The following is an 18,822-nucleotide window of genomic DNA, read 5'->3' as shown; positions in this document are numbered from 1 at the left end:
ACCTCTTCCATCTTTTTACCTATGTCATTGGTACCTATATGTACCACGACCTCAGGCTCCTCTCCCTCTGATTTCAGGATATCTTGGATGCGTTGAGACACATCCGAGACCTTGGCACCAGGGAGGCAGATCACCATCAGGTTGCGTAGGCTGGGAGGCTGGGAACGCAGGTGGATGAGGGATGATCTTATTGAGGTGTATAAAATCATAAGAGGAATAGATCGGGTCGATGCACAAAGTCGCTCAGAGGACAAAGGTTTAATTTGATGGGGAAAATATTTAATTGGAATCTGAGGGGTAAAATTTCACACAAAGGGTGGTGGATGTATGGAACCAGATGCCAGAGGATGTAGTTGAGGAAATGACCATCCCAACGTCTACGAAACAGTTAGAGAGGTACATGGGTGGGGCAGCATTGGAGGTATATGGACCAAACGCAGGTAGGTGGGATTAGTGTAGCTTGGACATGTGGCTGGTGATGGGCTAGTTGGGCCACAGAGCCTGTTTCCACGCTGTAACACTCAATGACTGAGACGCCGTTGTCCTGCAGGCGTTCGCGGAGCTACTGATCGCAATGACACACCCGGACTCGCCCACGTCCCAGAGCAGGTGAGGGGCGGGAACAGGCGGAGCTGTGGATAGGGCTGGGCATCGAGGTGTCGTGGTGTGAGGTGGTGGGTGTCTGTACCCCCTCTCCTTCTACCTCCTCTCCTTGCCCCCTCTCCTTCTACCCCATCTCCCTGCCCCCTCTTCTTCTACCCCCTCTCCCTGCCCCCTCTCCTTCTACCCCCTCTCCCTTCCCCCCTCTCCCTGCCCCCCTCTCCCGGCACCCACTCTCCCTCTACCCCTGTCCTTGCACCCCGTATCCATGCACCCACTATCCCTGCACCCCCTCTCCCTCTTCCTCCTCTCCCTGCACTCAATCTCCCTGCATTGCCTCTCCCTGTACCTCCTCCCTTTACCACCTCTCGCCTCTCCTTGACCCCTTCATCTGCGCTCCATCTAACCCCTATCATTTTACCCCCACTAACTCTCTCCCTCTATCCCTTTTCCTTCCTCCCACTTCCTCTACCCACTCTACCCCCTCTTCATGAACCCCTCTCCATGTATTCCCTCTTCTTGCACCCCCTCCCCCTCTCCCCCCTCTCCCTGCACCCCATCTCGCTCTCCTCCTCTCCCTCTTCCCCTTCTCCCTCTACCCTTCTCCCTCTACCCCTCTCCCTCTACCCCTTCTCACTCTAGCTCCTCTCCTTGCACCCCGTCTCCCTGCATTCCCTCTCCCTGTACGCCATCTCACTCTACTGCCTTTCCATTCTCACCGAACCCTTCCCTGCGCTCCGTTGCAGGAGTTACAAGGCGCGCTTCAACAGCCTGTCTGAGGATGATTTCGAGGCGTTCCAGGACTCGGTGTCGGAGAGTGCGGGTCAGCTGAGGACCGGGCCGCTGGCCAGTGTGCGGTGGGTAGGCGGCTGCGCACCGGGAAGCCCCCACCCGCCACGTGACCCCTCCCTCTCCCCATGATACCTCTCCCCGTGCTCCCCCTCACCGTGCCCTCCTCCCCGTGACCTTGTCCCCCTCACCGCGACGCCGTCCTCCTGCCCCGTGACCCCCTCCCCCTTCCCCTGTGAACCCCGCCCCGTCACCCCATCCTTTTGCCACCGTGCATCTCCAGCTGAGCGGCTGCCCGCTTCCCGCAGGTTTGGGGTGTTCGGCCTGGGCTCGCGGGCGTACCCCCACTTCTGTGCCTTTGCGCGGGCGGTGGACACGCGGCTGCAGGAGCTGGGCGGCGAGCGGTTGGTGCCCCTGGGCGAGGGCGACGAGCTGTGCGGGCAGGATGACCTCTTCCGAGACTGGGCACGGACCAGCTTCCAGGTGGGCCACACACCGACTCATAACGCCTGCAGTCCAATCTCCAACTCAAGACCTCCGGACACGACCCTCCCGCATGCGTGTATCCCCGACCCTATACCTCCGGACTCCAGACCCCCAAACCGACCCTGTAACTCAGAACCCCCAAACCCAGGTCTGTACCCAGACCCTTGGACCCCAGGACCACATCCATGTACCCCCAAACATGTACCCCCAACCCCCCCAGATTCCAGAACCCCAGAGCACTCAAATCGAAACCTCAACCTAACCCTATATTCCGGATCCTCGGATCCCTGCAACTCACTAACCCTGAACCCCGTGTCCAAACCCCATCAACTCCTCAACAACCTCCCTTCCTTACTGCAGTTTTCACACACACCGCCCCTCTCATTTGTTATCTATAGTCTGTCACGTAGTCTCTTTCCCATCTCTCTACCTTCCCCAATCCCTTCCCGTCCGATCTCCCCATTCAACCCCCTCCCTTATCTCCCCCTCCCCCTTCTCTCCCTTCTCCCCTCTCATCGTCTTCCTCTCTCTTCTCCCGCGTCACTCCCCATCCCGCCTTTCCGCAACCTTCCCTCTCCTCCTCTCCCCCTCTCCCTCCACCTCTCCCCTTCCCCTTCCCCTTCTCCCCTCCCTCTTTCCACCCTCCTCTCCCCCCTCTCCCACACCTCTCTCTTCCCCTCTTCCCCCAATTTCCGACCCCCTCCCACCCCCCTCTGGTCCTCATCTCACCCCCTAGGTCCCCTCACGTCCCCTCGCATCTTTCGCCCCCTCTCTCTGCCCCTCTCTCGACTCTTCCTCGCCCCCCTCTTGCCCAATTCCCGCTCGACCCCTCTCCTCACCCCAACTCCCCCTGGTGCCAGTGCCTGGCCCAGTGCCTTACTTGTGCTGTCCACAGGCCGCGTGTGAATCGTTCTGTATCGAGGGTGCGGTAGATACGGGCACACGCACGGACACAGACAGCTCTCCGGACACTCCCGGCGGCTGGAGCCCCGACACGTGCCGGATCTCCGTGGTGGCCGAGGGGCCGGAGCTGGTCAGAGGTAGTGTGTCACGGCAACCGCACACACGCACCGTGTGTGTCCACCTGTGAATGTTCCTGTGTGCGCGCTCGCGCCTGTGTGTGTGACCCTGTATGCGTGTGTAATTTTGTACTTGTGATTGTGTGTGAGCGATAGTGTGAGAGTGTGAGTGTATGTGTGAGTGTGTGTGTGAATGTGAGTGGGTGGGTGTGTGAGAGAGTGTGTGAGAGAGTGCGTGATAGTGTGTGTGAGCGTGTGTTTGTGACTTTGTTAATGATTGTGTTGGTGCAATGGTATGTGTGTGATAATCTGTGTGTGTGAGAGATAGTCTGCGCGTGTGTGTGTGAATGGGTGTGTGAAAGAGTGTGTGTGATAGTGGACGTGTGCCAAAGTGTACGTGTGCAATGGTATGTGTGTGATAATGTGTGTGTGAGAGAGAGATAGCCTGCACGTGTGAGTGTGATATAGTGTGTGCGACAATGAGTGTGTGAGTGTGTGTGCGTGAGTCTGTGAGTCTGTGTGTGTGTTTGTGTGTGTGTGTGTGTGTGTGTGTGTGTGTGTGTGTGTGTGTGTGTGTGTGTGTGTGTGTGTGTGTGTGTGTGTGTGTGTGTGTGTGTGTGTGGGTGATTCTCTGTGTATCATCGTGTGCATTCTATGTGTGCATGTGTTTGTGAATGATTCTCGATGCATGTGTATATACATGTATTTGTGTCTGTGTTTTGTGTATAACATGAGGTAACTGCCCCACTGCTGCGCCCGGTCTTCCCCATCCAACCTTCCTGTCCGTTTGCGCCCTCTACAACCGCTCACCCGTTACCTCGCTCACGCATAAGCCCCCTGAATCCACCCCCTCAACGTTTACCCCCTCATCCTTCCCTCACGGGGGTGGGGTCCCAGCCCATAACCACACCCCTCCCCGTCACCCATTGCCGCCCTCCCCCTAACCCACGCTGTTACTGCGTTGCTCCACAGCTTTATCGCAGCTCCACCGCAGGAAGACGGTGCAGACACGGCTGCTGTCCCGGCGCAACCTACAGGCGCCTGAGTCCGGGTACGTGTGTCCGGGGTGGGGGCTGGCTGGGGGCTGGTTGATGGAGGGGGGGGGGGGGGGGGCGAGGATGGAGGAGCATTCACGGAATCCCTAGTGGACGGGATCAGTATGCTGCCACAGTGTCCCGGTAAGGTAGGTGTGGTGCTGCCACAGGGGGTGGGGGGCATCGCAGATTATGCCGGCACCCCTACTGGGGAGGGAGAGGGGGTTCAATGTGCAGCCACTTCTCCCTGGTGGGGGGGGGGGGGGGGGGGTGTCGCTGCCCCCCTATCAGGGAGCGTGTTGGGAAGAGGAGTCGATCCCACCGTCCCCACATCTAGAAGAGGAAACGAGGGGGGGGGGGGGGTCAAACTATGGTCCCAAGACCCTGCACCCGCCCTGTACCTCCCGCAGCATGGATGGAGAGGGGGTTCTCCTCCTGACCTGCGTGGATATTTTCCGAGATCTTCGGTTTTCTCCCACACTGTAAACACGTATAGGCTTGTAGATTAATTGAATTGCTGTCAATTGGAAAAATGTCCCTTGTTTTTGTTCGGTCGTGTTAATGAGCAGCAACGCTGGTCGGTGCGGACTCGCTGGGCCGACGCTGTATATATCGAAAACTAAACTTAAAAACCAAGCTGTGGGACCTCAGGAATAAAGGCGGTCACCACTGTCTGGAGCCACATGAGAGGGGAAAGTTCCTCAATGAGTATTTCTCCTCTGTATTTACCGAGGAGAAAGACAGTAGAATGGAGGAATTTCGAGCAGTCACTGGAAGAGTCACGAGAGCAGGAAGTACTAAACGTACTGTTGTGTTTGAAGGTAGATAAATCACCGGGGCCTGATCAGATATATCCGAGGACATTGCGGAGAACTAGAGAGAAAATTGCGGGAGCCCTGGTTGAGATTTATGAGGTCCTTAAATAAAGGAGAAGTGCCAAAGGATTGGAGGGTGGCAAATGTTGTGCCTCTTTTCAAGAAAGGCTGCAAGGACAATGCTGGGGACAATCGGTCGGTGAGCTTGACATCTGTAGTTGGTAAGTTACTGGAGAGTATTCTGAGGGTTAGGTTATACAGGCATTTGGACGGGCAAGGGGTGATTAGGGACTGTCAGCATGGTTTTGTACGTGGGAGATCGTGTCTCACAAACCTGATTGTATTTTTGAAGACGTGAGCAAAAAGGTTGATGAAGGCTGAGCTGTAGATGTTGTGTACGTGGACTTTAGTAAGGCGTTCGACAAGGTGCCGCATGGTAAGCTGCTCTGGAAGGTTAAAACACATGGGATCCAAGGAGAAATAGCTGAATGGATAGCAAATTGGCTCCATTGAAGGAAACAGTGGTGGAAGTTTGCTTCTCGGACTGGAGGCCTGTGTCTGGTGATATGCATCAGGGTTCGGTGCTGGGCCCGTTACTGTTTGTCATCAACATCAATGATTTGGATGAGAACATACAGGGCAGGATTAGCAAGTTTGCTGATGATACAAAAGTTAGTGGTTTTGCAGATAGTGAAGCTGGGTGTGAACGGTTTCGGCAGGATCTGGATCGATTGGGCAGATGGACGGTGGAATGGTTAATGGAATTTAATACCGAGAAGTGTGAGGTGTTGCATTTTGGGATGTCGAACAAGGGCAGGACCTACACTGTAAATGGTAGGCATGTGGGTAGTGTTGTAGAGCAGAGGGATCTAGGATTACAGGTTCCATGAAGGTCGAGCCGCATGCAGACATGGTGGTCAAAACGGCCTTCATCAATCAGAGTATTGAGTATAGAAGTTGGGAGGCCATGTTGCAGTTGTGTGAGACGTTAGTGCGTCGCAATTAGAATATTTGCTCAGTTCTGGGCACCATGTTATAGGAAATACATTGTCAAGGTGAAGGGAGAAATATTTAATAGGAATCCGAGAAGTAACATTTTTGTATGGAACAAGCTGCCAGAGTAGGTAGTTGAGACCGGGACTATCCCATAGTTTATGAAACAGTTAGACAGGTACATGGATAGGACAGGTTAGGGGGGTAATAGACCAAACGCAGGCAAGTGGGCCTCGGGTGATTGGGACATTGTTGGCCGATGTGGGCGAGTTGGGCCGATGGGCCTGTTTCCACATTGTATCAATCCATCACTCGATAACCCTCCCTCTCTATCACATCGGAAACATACAAACCCCGGAACGTTGAGCTGAATGAAGCCCCACGAGACTTGATACAGGCAGGACTCCTCTCGGGTGGGGTTTCCTTGGGAATGGGGTCCACTGACGAGGGGCGCGGGGCCAGCCTGGGTCTCGGGGCAAGGGCGGGCGGTTCAGGGAGGAAATATGGAGGGCGGGCGGAAGGACGGGGTGAGTGTCCAGGGGCAACGTGTGTGAGGGGTTCCAGGTGCCGCTCGGTGCAGGTTCGCCTGACCTTGTCCGAGAGTAGGGATGGGGGAACGGTGTGAGCCGGGGGGGGTTGGTATCCTGGTGTGACCCACGCTGTATTACAGCTGCCGTACGGTGCTGGTGCGCCTGCCGTTGTCGGCGGGTGGGAGGATGGAAGGCGATGGGGTGGGATGTGGGGGTGTGGTTGGGTCTGGGCAGGTGATCACGCTGACCCCCTCTCCGCCCCCACTGGTCCGCCTGGCACTGTCCACACGGCTCGGGTGACGGGGGTGGGGGTGAGGGGTGGGGGGAGGGGGGGGGGGGTGGTGGGGAGGTGGATCAAAGGGGTGTAGATATGACACAGACCGTCTCTTTGCTCCACAGTCGCCGCACGGTGCTGGTCGGCCTGGCGCTGCCCGAGGGGCTGAGCTACCAGCCCGGGGACCATGTGGGAATCCATCCCGATAACCCTGAGGACCAGGTACAGCGGCTGCTGCGGCGTTTGGAGAGCCTGCCCCCGCGAAACGACCTGGTGCAGCTGGAGCGGCTGCGGGACGGACCGCATCCAGGTAACCCATACAGCAGTTGTATGGGGCTCTGGTGAGACCACATCTGGAGTATTGTGCACAGTTTTGGTCTCCTAATTTGAGGACGGATATCCTTGTGATTGAGGCAGTGCAGCGTAGGTTCACGAGATTGATCCCTGGGATGGCGGGACTGTCATATGAGGCAAGATTGAAAAGACTAGGGTTGTATTCACTGGCGTTTAGAAGGATGAGGGGCAGTCTTATATAACCATATAAAATTATATAAGGACTGGTCAAGCTAGATGCAGGAAATTATTCCCAATGTTGGGCAAGTCCAGAAACAGGGGCCACAGTCTTAGAATAAAGGGGAGGTCATTTAAGAGAGTTGTGAATTTATGGAATTCCCTGCCACAGAGGGCAGTGGAGGCCATATCACTGGATGGATTTAAGAGAGAGTTAGATGTTAGGGATTAGTGGATTCAAGAGATATGGCGAGAAGGCAGGCATGGGTTATTGATAGGGGCCGGTCAGCCGTGATCACAAGGAATGGCGGTGCTGGCTCGAAGGGCCGAATGGCCTACTCCCGCACCCATTTATTTGTAAAGCTCTCTCTCCAGTGGCTGAATGGGAGATGCCAGAGAGTAATGGTGGATGGTTGTTTGTCAGGTTGGAGGCCAGTGACTAGTGGGGTGCCACAGGGATCTGTGTTGGGTCCACTGTTGTTTGTCGTGCACATCAATGATCTGGATGATGGTGTGGTAAATTGGATTAGTAAGTATGCAGATGATACTAAGATAGGTGGGGTTGTGGATAATGAAGTAGATTTTCAAAGTTTACAGAGAGATTTATGCCAGTTGGAAGAGTGGGCTGAAAGATGGCAGATGGAGTTTAATGCTGATAAGTGTGAGGTGCTACATCTTGGCAGGACAAATCAAAATAGGACGTACATGGTAAATGGTAGGGAATTGAAGAAAGCATGTGAACAGAGGGATCTGGGAATAACTGTGCACAGTTCCCTGAAAGTGGAATCTCATGTAGATAGGGTGGTAAAGAAAGCTTTTGGTGTGCTGGCCTTTATAAATCAGAGCATTGAGTATAGAAGTTGGGATGTAATGTTAAAATTGTACAAGGCATTGGTGAGGCCAATTCTGGAGTATGGGGTACAATTTTGGCCGCCTACTTATAGGAAGGATGTCATCAAAATAGAGAGAATACAGAGGAGATTTACTAGAATGTTGCCTGGGTTTCAGCAACTAAGTTACAGAGAGAGGTTGAACAAGTTAGGGCTTTATTCTTTGGAGCGCAGAAGGTTAAGGGGGGACTTGATAGAGGTCTTTAAAATGATGAGAGGGATAGACAGAGTTGACGTAGATAAGCTTTTCCCACTGAGAGTGGGGAAGATTCAAACAAGGGGACATGACTTGAGAATTAAGGGACAGAGGTTTAGGGGTAACATGAGGGGGAACTTCTTTACTCAGAGAGTGGTGGCTGTGTGGAATGAGCTTCCAGTGAAGGTGGTGGAGGCAGGTTCGTTTTTATCATTAAAAAATAAATTGGATAGTTATATGGACGGGAAAGGAATGGAGGGTTATGGTCTGAGCGCAGGTATATGGGACTAGGGGAGAATACGTGTTCGGCACGGACTAGAAGGGTCGAGATGGCCTGTTTCCGTGCTGTAATTGTTATATGGTTATTTGGTTATACCCCATCGCCACCCCTCTGTAACCCTATCCTCATCACCCCCAACCCCTCCCCTCCGCAATGACGTGCAGGTGGAGAGGCTGCGGGACGGGCCCGACTCAGGTTCCCCGCACCCACTGTCCCCCCCCCCAAATGCATCTCTTTCCCCCCGTACACGCATCCCCTGCATCCCCCCCGGTGACCACTCTGTACCCAACTCCCCATGTACCTCATCCCCACCTTCCTCTCCCTAACTCCCTACTCTGCCCACCAACCCCCCTCTCGCGACCTCCTTGCCATTCTTCCATACTTGCCTCCCTCTCCCCACCTCCACTCTTCCCCCACACCGCTCTGTCCCCAGCTCCCATCTCTCGCCACCTGCCCTCTCTCCCTACCTCCGCCCACCTCCCTTTCCCCACCTCCCCCTCTCTCTCCACCTCCCTTCCCCTCTCCACATTCCATCTCCCCACCTCCCCCTTCCCGCCTCCCACCATCTCCCCACCTCTCTACCACTCACATCCTCCCCCGTGACCCACACCCCACCTCCCCCGGACCGACCTCCCACACGCTACCTCCAGCTCTCAGCCTCCCCCATTCTCCACCCCTTATCTCCACCTCCTATCCCCCTCCTCACCCGCACTTACTTCCTCCCCGCCGATCCACCAGTACACAACCTCCTATTGCCACCCCCCCGCCAGCCCATAATAAGCTGTGGGGGTGGGGGCGAGGCATTTTGAGTGGTTGAATATCAGGAGAATGTAATGGCAAGGGGGTGATCCTACACTGACCGGTTTATCCGTTCCCAGGCCGCGGGCGGAGCTGGGTGCCGGAGCCCCGACTGCCCCCATGCACGGTGAGCCAGGCACTGACCCACCTGCTGGACATCACTTCCCCCCCGAGCCCGGACCTGCTGCTGCTGCTCGCCTCGCTCAACTCCGACCCTCAGCAACAGCAGCGGCTAATCACCCTCGGCCAGGTCAGGGGGAAACGCACGGTCTGGGGGTGGGGGGTTGAGGGGGGGGGGGGGGGTGGTTTGGAGGGTGGTCACAGGGATCCAGTATCATCGCGGAGGTCGGGGCATCAGAGGGACGAGGGGTCACTGAGGAGAGTCAGAGACAGCGAGGAGTGTTACAGGTGTGTGTACGTGTGTGTGTGTGTGTGTGTGTGTGTGTGTGTGTGTGTGTGTGTGTGTGTGTGTGTGTGTGTGGGGGGGGGGGGGGGTTGAGCGGTTGAAAGATCATTGTGCGGCAGTGAGGGGTCCCCAGGGCAATGTTTGTGGGGGGTGGGGTGCGAGGGTAGGGTGGAGGATTACCGAGGGGACTCCGAGGGACCTTGGTTCAAAGTGCGTTTATGGGGTTTGATGGGTAGCAGGGTAAGAGAAATGGATAGCTCATGGGGAGACCTGGTGGTTGACCACCCAACCCCTCTCCCCCCCTACCCCCCGGGGATCGCGGAGTGGGGTGTGGGGTGTGCATGACTGGTTGGGTGTTGGTGACGGTGTTTAACCCCGTCTCTCCCCCGCAGGGTGGCGCTGAATACGAGCAATGGCGCTGGGCCGGGCCCACGGTGGGGCGGGGGTTGTCGGGTGGAGGTGGGGGTCGGGGTGTGGGGGGGGGGGGGGGGGGGAAGGGGGTGAGGTGTTGTTGGGGTCGGTGTCTGACGCCCCCTATCTCCCCCCAGGGCGTTGTTGAGTACGAGCAGTGGCGCTGGGCCGGCCCGTCGCTGACCGAGGTGCTGGAAGAGTTCTCTGCGACGCGCGTTCCGGCCGCGCTGCTGCTACTCCACCTGCCGCTGCTGCAACCTCGCTACTACTCCGCCAGCAGCTGCCCGTTCACCCACCCCGCAGAGCTGCACCTCACCGTGGCCGTGGTGGAGTACCGGGCCCAGGGTATGAGATTCCCACACCACTCCCATACCCCGATCCCCACCCCCACCCCTACCCCACTCTGAAACTCCAAATCATCGCCCATCCCCTGACGCATCCGCACCCCGATCCCCAAAACCATTAACCCCACCCCCAGACCCACTATGCCGAGCTGCAGCTCACTGTGCCTGTGGTGATGCGCTGGGCCCAGGGTACGCGATCCACAGTTGGTGCAGGGGACAGGGGTTCAGATTTCTGGGTCATTGGAATCTCTTCTGGGGCAGGGGTGACCTGTGTAAAAGCGACTGATTGCATCTAAACTGCAGGGGGACCAACATCCGAGCGGAAAGGTTCGCTAATGCTACAAGGAAGGTTTAAACTAGATTGGCAGGGGGTGCGGTGGGAGATTGCAACCTTCACGTTGGTCCGCCCTGTTTCGACGAATGCAATCAGCCTGGCGTGCACACTCAAAACAGTTCAAATAGAACAAGTTGTCCTGCAACTTTAGGCTGAAGAAGTTGGTATGGAGGGTGGTGGGAAAGGATAGGGGGCCGAATAGGTAGATGAAAGGTGGAGAGCGAGGAAGGAGGGTTCGTTTATACTGCAGGAATTTTAATGGAAGGGGCCTGACGAGTAAGGCAGATGAGCTTAGGTACGAGCGACTGGGACTTTGTAGCCGTGACTAAAACGTGGTTCAGGGACGGCAGGACTGACAGCTCAATGTTCCGGCGTACAGGAGTTCCAGGGGCAACAGAGCCGACGGAAGAGGAGGGGATTGCATTGTTGGTTAACGCGAATGTCACGACTGTGTTCAGAGGTGACGTCACGGACGGTTCGTTTAGTGATTTAATATTCAAGAGAGTTTATTGCCATGTGTCCCAGATAGGACAATGAAATTCTTGCTTTGCTTCAGCACAACAGAATATAGTAGGAATAAATAAATACAGTGTGACCATATACAGTTTAAGGATAAGGGGGAAATCTTTTAGGACCGAGATGAGGAAAACATTTTTCACACAGAGAGTGGTGAATCTCTGGAATTCTCTGCCACAGAGGTAGTTGAGGCCAGTTCATGGGCTATATTTAAGAGGGAGTTATATGTGGCCCTAGTGGCTAAAGGGATCAGGGGGTATGGACAGAAGGCAGGTACAGGGTACTGAGTTGGATGATCAGCCATGATCATATTGAATGGAGGTGCAGGCTCGAAGGGCCGAATGGCCTACTCCTGCACCTATTTCCTTTGTTTCTATGTTTATATATATACACACACATAAATAATCAGATAAAGTGCAATGGGCTATTAATGTTCAGAATTGTGTTTGAGTTGAGTTTAATAGCCTGATGGCTGTGGGGAAGAGCTATTCCTGTTGCAGATTTCAGGGTCCTGTACCTTCTACTTGAAGGCAGCGGGGAGATGAGTGAGTGGCCAGGATGGTGTGGATCCTTGATGACGCTGGCAGCCTTTTTGAGGCAGCGACTGCGATAGTTCCCCAGGGTGGTAGGGAGGTCAGAACCGATGATGGACTGGACAGTGATTACGACTTTTTACAGTCTTTTCCGATCCTCAACGCTCGAGTTGCCGAACCAAGCCACGATGCAACCAGTCAGCATGCTCACTGTTGTGCACCTGTAGAAGTTCGAGAGAGTCCTCCTTGACATACCGACTCTCCGTAATCTTCTCAGGAAGTAGAGGCGCTGATGGGATTTCTTTATAATTGCATCAGTGTTCTCGTACCAGGCGGGATCTTCAGAGATGTGCACGCCTAGGAGTTTGAAGCTCTTGACCCTTTCCGCCATATAAACGGGACTATGGGTCCCCATCCTACCCTTTCCAAAGCCCACAATCAATTCCTTGGTTTTGCTGGTGTTGAGAGCCAGTTTATTTTGCTGGCACCATTTGGTCAAACGGTCGCTCACTTCTATACTCTGACTCATCTCCATCAGTGATACGTCCCACAACAGTGGTGTCGTCAGCGAACTTGATGATGGAATTCGCACTGTGACCGGCTACGCAGTCATGAGTATAGAGTGAGTACAGCAGGGGGCTGAACACGCAGCCTTGAGGTGCTCCCGTGCTGATTGTTATCGAGTCTGACACATTTCCACCAATACGAACAGACTGGGCTGTGAATGAGGGAGTCGAGGAACCAATTGCAGAGGGATGCGCAGGGACCCAGTTCTGCGAGTTTGGTAACTAGCTTGGAGGGGATAATTGTATTAAATGCCGAGCTGTAATCAATGAATAACAGCCTGACATATGAGTTTTTGTTGTCCAAGTGGTCCAGAGCGGAGAAGAGAGCCAGCGAGATCGCATCCACCGTTGATCTGTTGAGGCGGTAAGCGAACTGCAGTGGGTCCAGGTTTTTGTCGAGGTAGGAGTTGATTTGCGCCATGATCAACCTCTCGAAGCACTTCATCACCACCGACGTTAGTGCCACTGGTCGATAGTCATTGAGGCACGTCACCTTGCACTTCTTGTGCACCGGTATAATTGATACCCTTTTAAAGCAGGTGTGAACTTTAGACCTCAGAAGTGGGAGGTTGAAAATGTCGGTAAAAACTCCAGCCAGTTGGTCCGCACAGGTTCAGACGTTTTCCGAGGGTTCACGCCTCTGGAGGATTTTCTGACGTCGACCTCTGTGACCGAGACCGAAATGCCATCACAGCGAGTAGGGGCTCGAGAAGGCACATCAGTATTCTCCCTATCAAAGCGTGCGTAAAACGCATTGAGCTCGTCGGGGATGATGTTTCGCTGACATGTGTGCTGCCTCTTGATTTCGCCTTGATTGCATATGGGTGGATCAGCTTGTTGAGAGTGTACTACAGACCCCCGAATAGTCAACGGGAATTAGAAGAACAAATGTGCCGGGTGATTGCACACAGCTGCAGGTCAAATAAGGTTGTTGAGTCGGGGATTTTAACTTTCCCAATATAGACTGGGAGAATCATTGCGTAAAGGGTTCAGATGGGATGCAATTCCTCAAGTGTTCCGGAGAGTTTTCTTAAGCAGTATGTGGAGGCCTACACGGGAGAGGGCAACGCTGGATCTAGTATTGGCAAATTGGGAAGGACAAGTTAATGAAGTGTGTGCGGAGGATGCTTTTGGAACAAGTGACCACAGTTCGATTAGGTTTAAGATAGTTATGGATAGGGACGGAGAGGGTCCACGTGTAAAAATGACCAACTGGGGAAAGGCTAACTATGAGGTTATGAGAGAAGATCTCGCTCAAGTTGATTGGAGCAGGTTATTAGAGGGGAAAGGAACATCGGCCAAGTGGAATGTTTTTAAAAGTGTACCGAAGAAAGCGCAGGATGTGTACGTCCCCGGTAGAGTGGAGGGCAAAGCAGGCAAACGATAAGGAAGCTTGGCTGGCGAGGGAAATTGGTCAAAAACAATAAGAATGCATGAGACAGGTATCTGCAGCTGGGATCAAGTGCATCCCTGGAGGAGAATAAATGAGTAAACCAAACAAGGAAATCAGAAAAGCATTTAGAACGGAGATGAGGAAACACTTGTTCACACATGGAGTTGTGAGCCTCTGGAATTCTCTGCCTCAGGTGGAGGCCGGTTCTTTGGGTACTTTCAAGAGAGAGCTTGATAGGGCTCGTAACGATAGCGGAGTCAGGGGATATGGGAAGAAGGCAGAACAGGTACTGATTGTGGATGATCAGTCATGATCACATTAAATGGCGGTGCTGGCTCGAAGGGCCGAATAGCCTACTCTTGCACATATCTATTTTCTATTGTTTTGGACGTGGGAGGTCGTGCCTCACAAATCTGATCCCACTAGTCATTAAGTCAACTCCACCATTCAATCACGGCTGATCTATCTCTCCCACTTAACCCCATTCTCACTCCCACTCCCCATAACCCCTTACACCAATAATAATCAAGAATCTATCATAAAAATATCAATTGACTTGGTGAGGCTGTGCCCGTGACCCTGACGCGGCGGTGTGCTGCTCCTTCCCCAGGAGGCTCGGGCCCACTACGTCACGGAGTCTGCTCCTCCTGGCTCGACCGCATCAGTCCCGGAGATCTCGTCTGCTGCTACATCCGCAGGTACCCGCGCGGGACAAGGGCCGGACATGGACGGGGCAGGGATTGGGCGGAGAAGGGCCAAGGATGGGACATGGACGGGACATGGACGGGAAATCGACGAGACAGGGATGGGACAAGGACGGAGCATGGGTAGGGCAGGGAGAGGGCCTGAGCTGGCAGGGACGGGGGCATTGATATGTCATGAATGGGGCAGGGATGGGGCTGGGATGGGGCTGGGATGGGGGCATGGACGGGGCAAGGACGAGGCAGAGACGGTTAATGGACGGTGCATACGTGGAGCTGGACCGTGGAGTGGACTGGGCCTGGACGAGCGGGGACGGGGTGGGGCGGGGCAGGGAAGAACAGGGACGGGGCATGAACGTTGCATAGACGGTTACTGGGCAGGGTATGTGTGGGGAATGGGCTGGGCACACACAGGGAACACACGGGGCACCTGTGGGGCAGGCGTGGGGGCTCGGACAGGGCACTGGGTGACAACGCCCTGACTACAGGGTACCCAGCATCCACACACCCAAACAAACATACTCTACCTGGGGTATACCACACCCCGTGTGTATACCGCACCCCGTGTACATCATGCATACACCACGCCCCAGCGGAGAATTTGACGTGTTCCATCCCTCGTTGCCAGGGCACCCCTGTTTCGGCTGCCGGATGACCCCCGGGTTCCCTGCGTGCTGGTCGGGCCCGGCACTGGCGTCGCCCCCTTCCGCGGTTTCTGGCAGCAGCGGCTGTTCGAGATCCAGCACCGAGGTGAGTGCCCACCCGCCCCGGAGACCTAAGTACCCCCTACACCATAGCCCTGCCCCACCCCTTCACCTCCCCGCCCCGGGTACCCCCTACCTGAGACCCTGCATCACTGCCCTCCCCTCCCTACTCCCTCCCACCCCCGCCCTCCTCCCTCCCCTCTCCACTCTCCTTCCTCCTCCTTCCCCCTCTCCCTCCGCCTCCTCTCCCCCTCACCCCTACCGCTCTCGCGCTCTCTCACCCTCTCTCCTCCCCTCTCTCCTCTTTCTCTCTCTCCCCCTTCTTTACTCTCTCCAACCGCTCTCTCGTACCCACTTTCCCTTACCCCTCTCCAAGTCCTCTCTCCTCCCCCCCCCTCCGTCCACTTTCCTCCATCCATCTCCCCCTCTCTACCCACCTGCCTCCACGACCCTCGCGTTACACTCTATCCCCACCTCATCCAAACCGTTCCCTCACCCTGACCCCTCCGCACCCCCTACCTCACCTTGAACCGCCCCCCCCCATCACTGCCCACCTTCCCCGTCTCTCCCCAGGGCAAGCCCCGTGCCCCATGACGCTGGTGTTCGGCTGCCGCCGCTCCGACCAGGACCACATTTACCGGGAGGAGATGCTGGAGGCGAGGGACATGGGGGTCTTCACGGAGATCTGCACCGCCTACTCCCGCGACCAGAACACCAAGGTACGAGAAGCGGAGGATTTTGGGGATGGCGGGGGGTGCGGTCTGGGTGGGGGCCTGCCGGGGGGATGGAGGGAGGGGGACTGAGAGGGGTGGAGAACGGGATTGGAGGAGGGTGGGGGAGGGCACGGGGACTGAAGGGATGGGGTTGTGGAGCAGGGAAGGAGAGATGGAGCGAGGGTGATGGGACGGGGAGGGGGGAGAGGTTGGGGAGAGTGATATTATTAAGGACCCTTACCACCCATCCCACCACATCTTCTCCATTCTGCCATCTGGGAAGAGGTACAGGAGTATCAGCTGCAGAGCCAGCAGGATGCTAAACAGCTTCTTCCCACAAGGAATAAAAATGGTTAAGGGACTGTGTCCCCTCCCCATACACATACACCCCCATATCTAACCTGGCCCAAAGCTTGACAGCTAGACACCTGTCAAGGTCAAGTCACTGTTCGGTTTGAATGTCTGTTTTTAGTTCAATTTTAGGTCTACTTTGGACATGATAATTTTGAAGTTGTATGTATTTATTTCTGTTTTTTATTAATTGCACTGACAAAAACTGATGAGAAACAATGTTTTCGTTTCTTCTGTATGCAATTACTCGGTGAAATGACAATAAAGTTAATACTGAAATACTGAATATGATGGGGGAGGAAGGAGGTGGTGAAGAGTTGTGACGGGCAGAAAGCGGGGGAGGAGGTGCAGGTTGGCGGAGCGAGCGGGGAAGTGGGTGACGGGATGGTAAGGGGGATGATGGGGGCGGGGCAGGGGAGGTGGATTTGGGCGAGTGCGTGATAAGGCAGAGAGGGGCGAGCTGGGAGTAAGGGCCGGTATGGGCGCCGCTGCCTCACAACCCCAGCCGGCTTCGATCCTGACCTCGGGTGCAGTCTGTATGGAATGTACACGCTTTCCGGTGCGGGGTCGGTGGGTTTATTGCCCGCTCTAAATTGCCCCAAGTCCGTGGGTGGTGCAATTGATGAGCATGTAATGGTGGGCAGTCACCGCGTGGGTCTATGTGGCCCTCTCCGCCCCGCCCCCCGAACCTCGGACACGTTGTCGCCCCCCACTCACCCGTTGACCCTCATCCCTTCTCCCTGTGCATGCTGCACCCCTCCCTGTGACCCCCCCCCTCTCCCTGTCTTCGCTGCCCATCTTCCCTCTCGCAGTGAACGTGCCGCTCCCTCCCTCTCCCCCTCTCCCGCTTCCCCTCGCTCTACCCGTTGCTCCTCTCCCTGGTCCCAGTGACCGAGCCGCCCTGAGCCTGCTGTCCTCTCCCTTCGCACCCTCTCCCCCTTTCTTCTCTACCCTCTCACAGCGACCGGTGCCGCTCCACCCTTCTCGTTTCCTCTCCGCACTCCCTCTCTACCCCTTCCTCTCCCCCTCTCTATCTCTCCCCTCCCCCCTCGCCCTCCCCCCTTCCCCCCTCCCGCAGTGACCGTGCCGCTCTGCTGCCGCAGGTCTATGTGCAGGACGTGTTGAGGGAGCGACTGGCGGAGCAACTCTACCGGTCGCTGCATACCCTGCGCGGCCATCTGTACGTATGCGGAGACGTGACCATGGCACAGGACGTGTCGCGCGTGGTGCAGGAGATCCTTGCCGCCCAGGGAGGGCTCAGCCTCGGCCAGGCAGCCGCCTACATCACCGGGCTCAAGGTAGGCCTTCCCCCCGCTCCCTTCCCGCCCCAAATCAACCCCACCGCCCCGTCCCGAACCAACCCAACCGTGCAGCCCCCGCACCGAACCAGCCCACCCCGCCCCGAAACAAAGCCACCTCAGAACCAACCCCCTATTTGCCTCAAACCAACGCACCCGCGCAGCACATGCTCTGAACCGACCCACCACCGCCTCGACCCCCCCCTCCCATCCCTGCCCCGCACCAACCCCACCACCCGGAACAAACTCACTCGTGCAGCCCTCGCGTAAAATCAATGCAAATATGCAGCCCCCACCGCGAACCAATCCATCCGTGCATCCCCCGCACTGCACAAATCCACCCGTGCAGCGCGCACACGGAACCACCCAGCTGTGCAGCACCTGCTTCAATCTTGCAACCATGCAGCACGGCACCGCAACCTGATGCAGCTGAGCAATCCCGCACCTCAAATCAATGCAGTTCTGTATTCTCAATTCAATGCTACGTGCATTCCTGCAGCTCACATATTCCGCCCCTCCCGCCCGCCCCGCCCCGCCCGCCCAGCCCTGCCCGCACCGCCCGCCCCGCCCCGCCCGCCTCGCCCGCCCATGATCTCAGTTTCGCCGTTTGTGTCGGTCCCTGAGCCACGGTTTTTCTGTCTAGGAGGAGAACCGTTACCACGAGGACATTTTCGGAGTGACGCTGCGGACCCGCGAGGTCACCACCAGAGTCCGTTCCACTTCCTTCACCCGCTGGCAGGAGGCCAAGGCGGGGGCCGGCTACGTCTAGACCCAGGGAAGGCGGGGCGGGAGTGGGGGGCGTAGGGACGGGGCGGAGGCAGGGGGGCGGGGGGCGGGGGGCGGGGGCGGGGACCTGTAACATTCCCCAGCATCTCCCCTTCCCACTGTATCCCACACCCACCCACAACAGACGTTATCCAAGAACTCCCGCGTACCATCCCTGGGCTCGGAGCAGCACTATCCCGCAATCGCCCACGTTGCGTGTTCTCCCGGAATCTCCCACGTTCTCTGGGAAGCCTTCATTCATCCGACCCCCTCTCCACCTCCCCGCACCCCTCTTTATCCAGCAACGTCCCAGATCATTCTACCATGCGGAACCTCGTCTGGCGGCCGTGGTTAAATTCATATTTAACGATCTTTACATCTCTGCCAGCATCAACATTTTTGGTCAATGCTTTAAAACAACGAAATCAATTTGATGACACAATTCACCAGGTATAAAACCAAGCTGACTATCCCACTGCCTACCTAAATGCATATATATATTATCACTCTCCATTAACGCTGACCACAGCTGTTAAGCGCATTGGTCTAGAGTCCCAGGCTATTACTTGCAGC

At 55.9% G+C, this 18,822-nt stretch overlaps 1 protein-coding gene across 1 annotated transcript in view; it reads left to right on the top strand.

Annotated features, from left to right (window-relative positions):
* Positions 1–18,253, top strand: part of LOC116990049 (nitric oxide synthase, endothelial-like) — a 45,263-nt gene extending 27,010 nt beyond the window's left edge. Inside the window, exons 14-26 of the mRNA XM_033047574.1 lie at positions 551–609; positions 1,347–1,457; positions 1,698–1,872; positions 2,771–2,915; positions 3,867–3,945; positions 6,666–6,850; positions 9,295–9,464; positions 10,169–10,376; positions 14,328–14,415; positions 15,047–15,168; positions 15,696–15,841; positions 17,290–17,484; positions 18,128–18,253. Coding sequence (XP_032903465.1) covers positions 551–609; positions 1,347–1,457; positions 1,698–1,872; positions 2,771–2,915; positions 3,867–3,945; positions 6,666–6,850; positions 9,295–9,464; positions 10,169–10,376; positions 14,328–14,415; positions 15,047–15,168; positions 15,696–15,841; positions 17,290–17,484; positions 18,128–18,253 — 1,809 coding nt within the window. The remainder of the gene's footprint in view (positions 1–550; positions 610–1,346; positions 1,458–1,697; positions 1,873–2,770; positions 2,916–3,866; positions 3,946–6,665; positions 6,851–9,294; positions 9,465–10,168; positions 10,377–14,327; positions 14,416–15,046; positions 15,169–15,695; positions 15,842–17,289; positions 17,485–18,127) is intronic.
* Positions 18,254–18,822: the final 569 nt, after the last annotated feature.

This window comes from Amblyraja radiata, chromosome 30 (assembly GCF_010909765.2).
Source record: "Amblyraja radiata isolate CabotCenter1 chromosome 30, sAmbRad1.1.pri, whole genome shotgun sequence".
Taxonomy (NCBI): Eukaryota; Metazoa; Chordata; class Chondrichthyes; order Rajiformes; family Rajidae; genus Amblyraja; species Amblyraja radiata.
The sequence above is the reverse complement of the archived record's forward strand: the minus strand, read 5'-3'. Positions and strand labels throughout refer to the sequence as shown.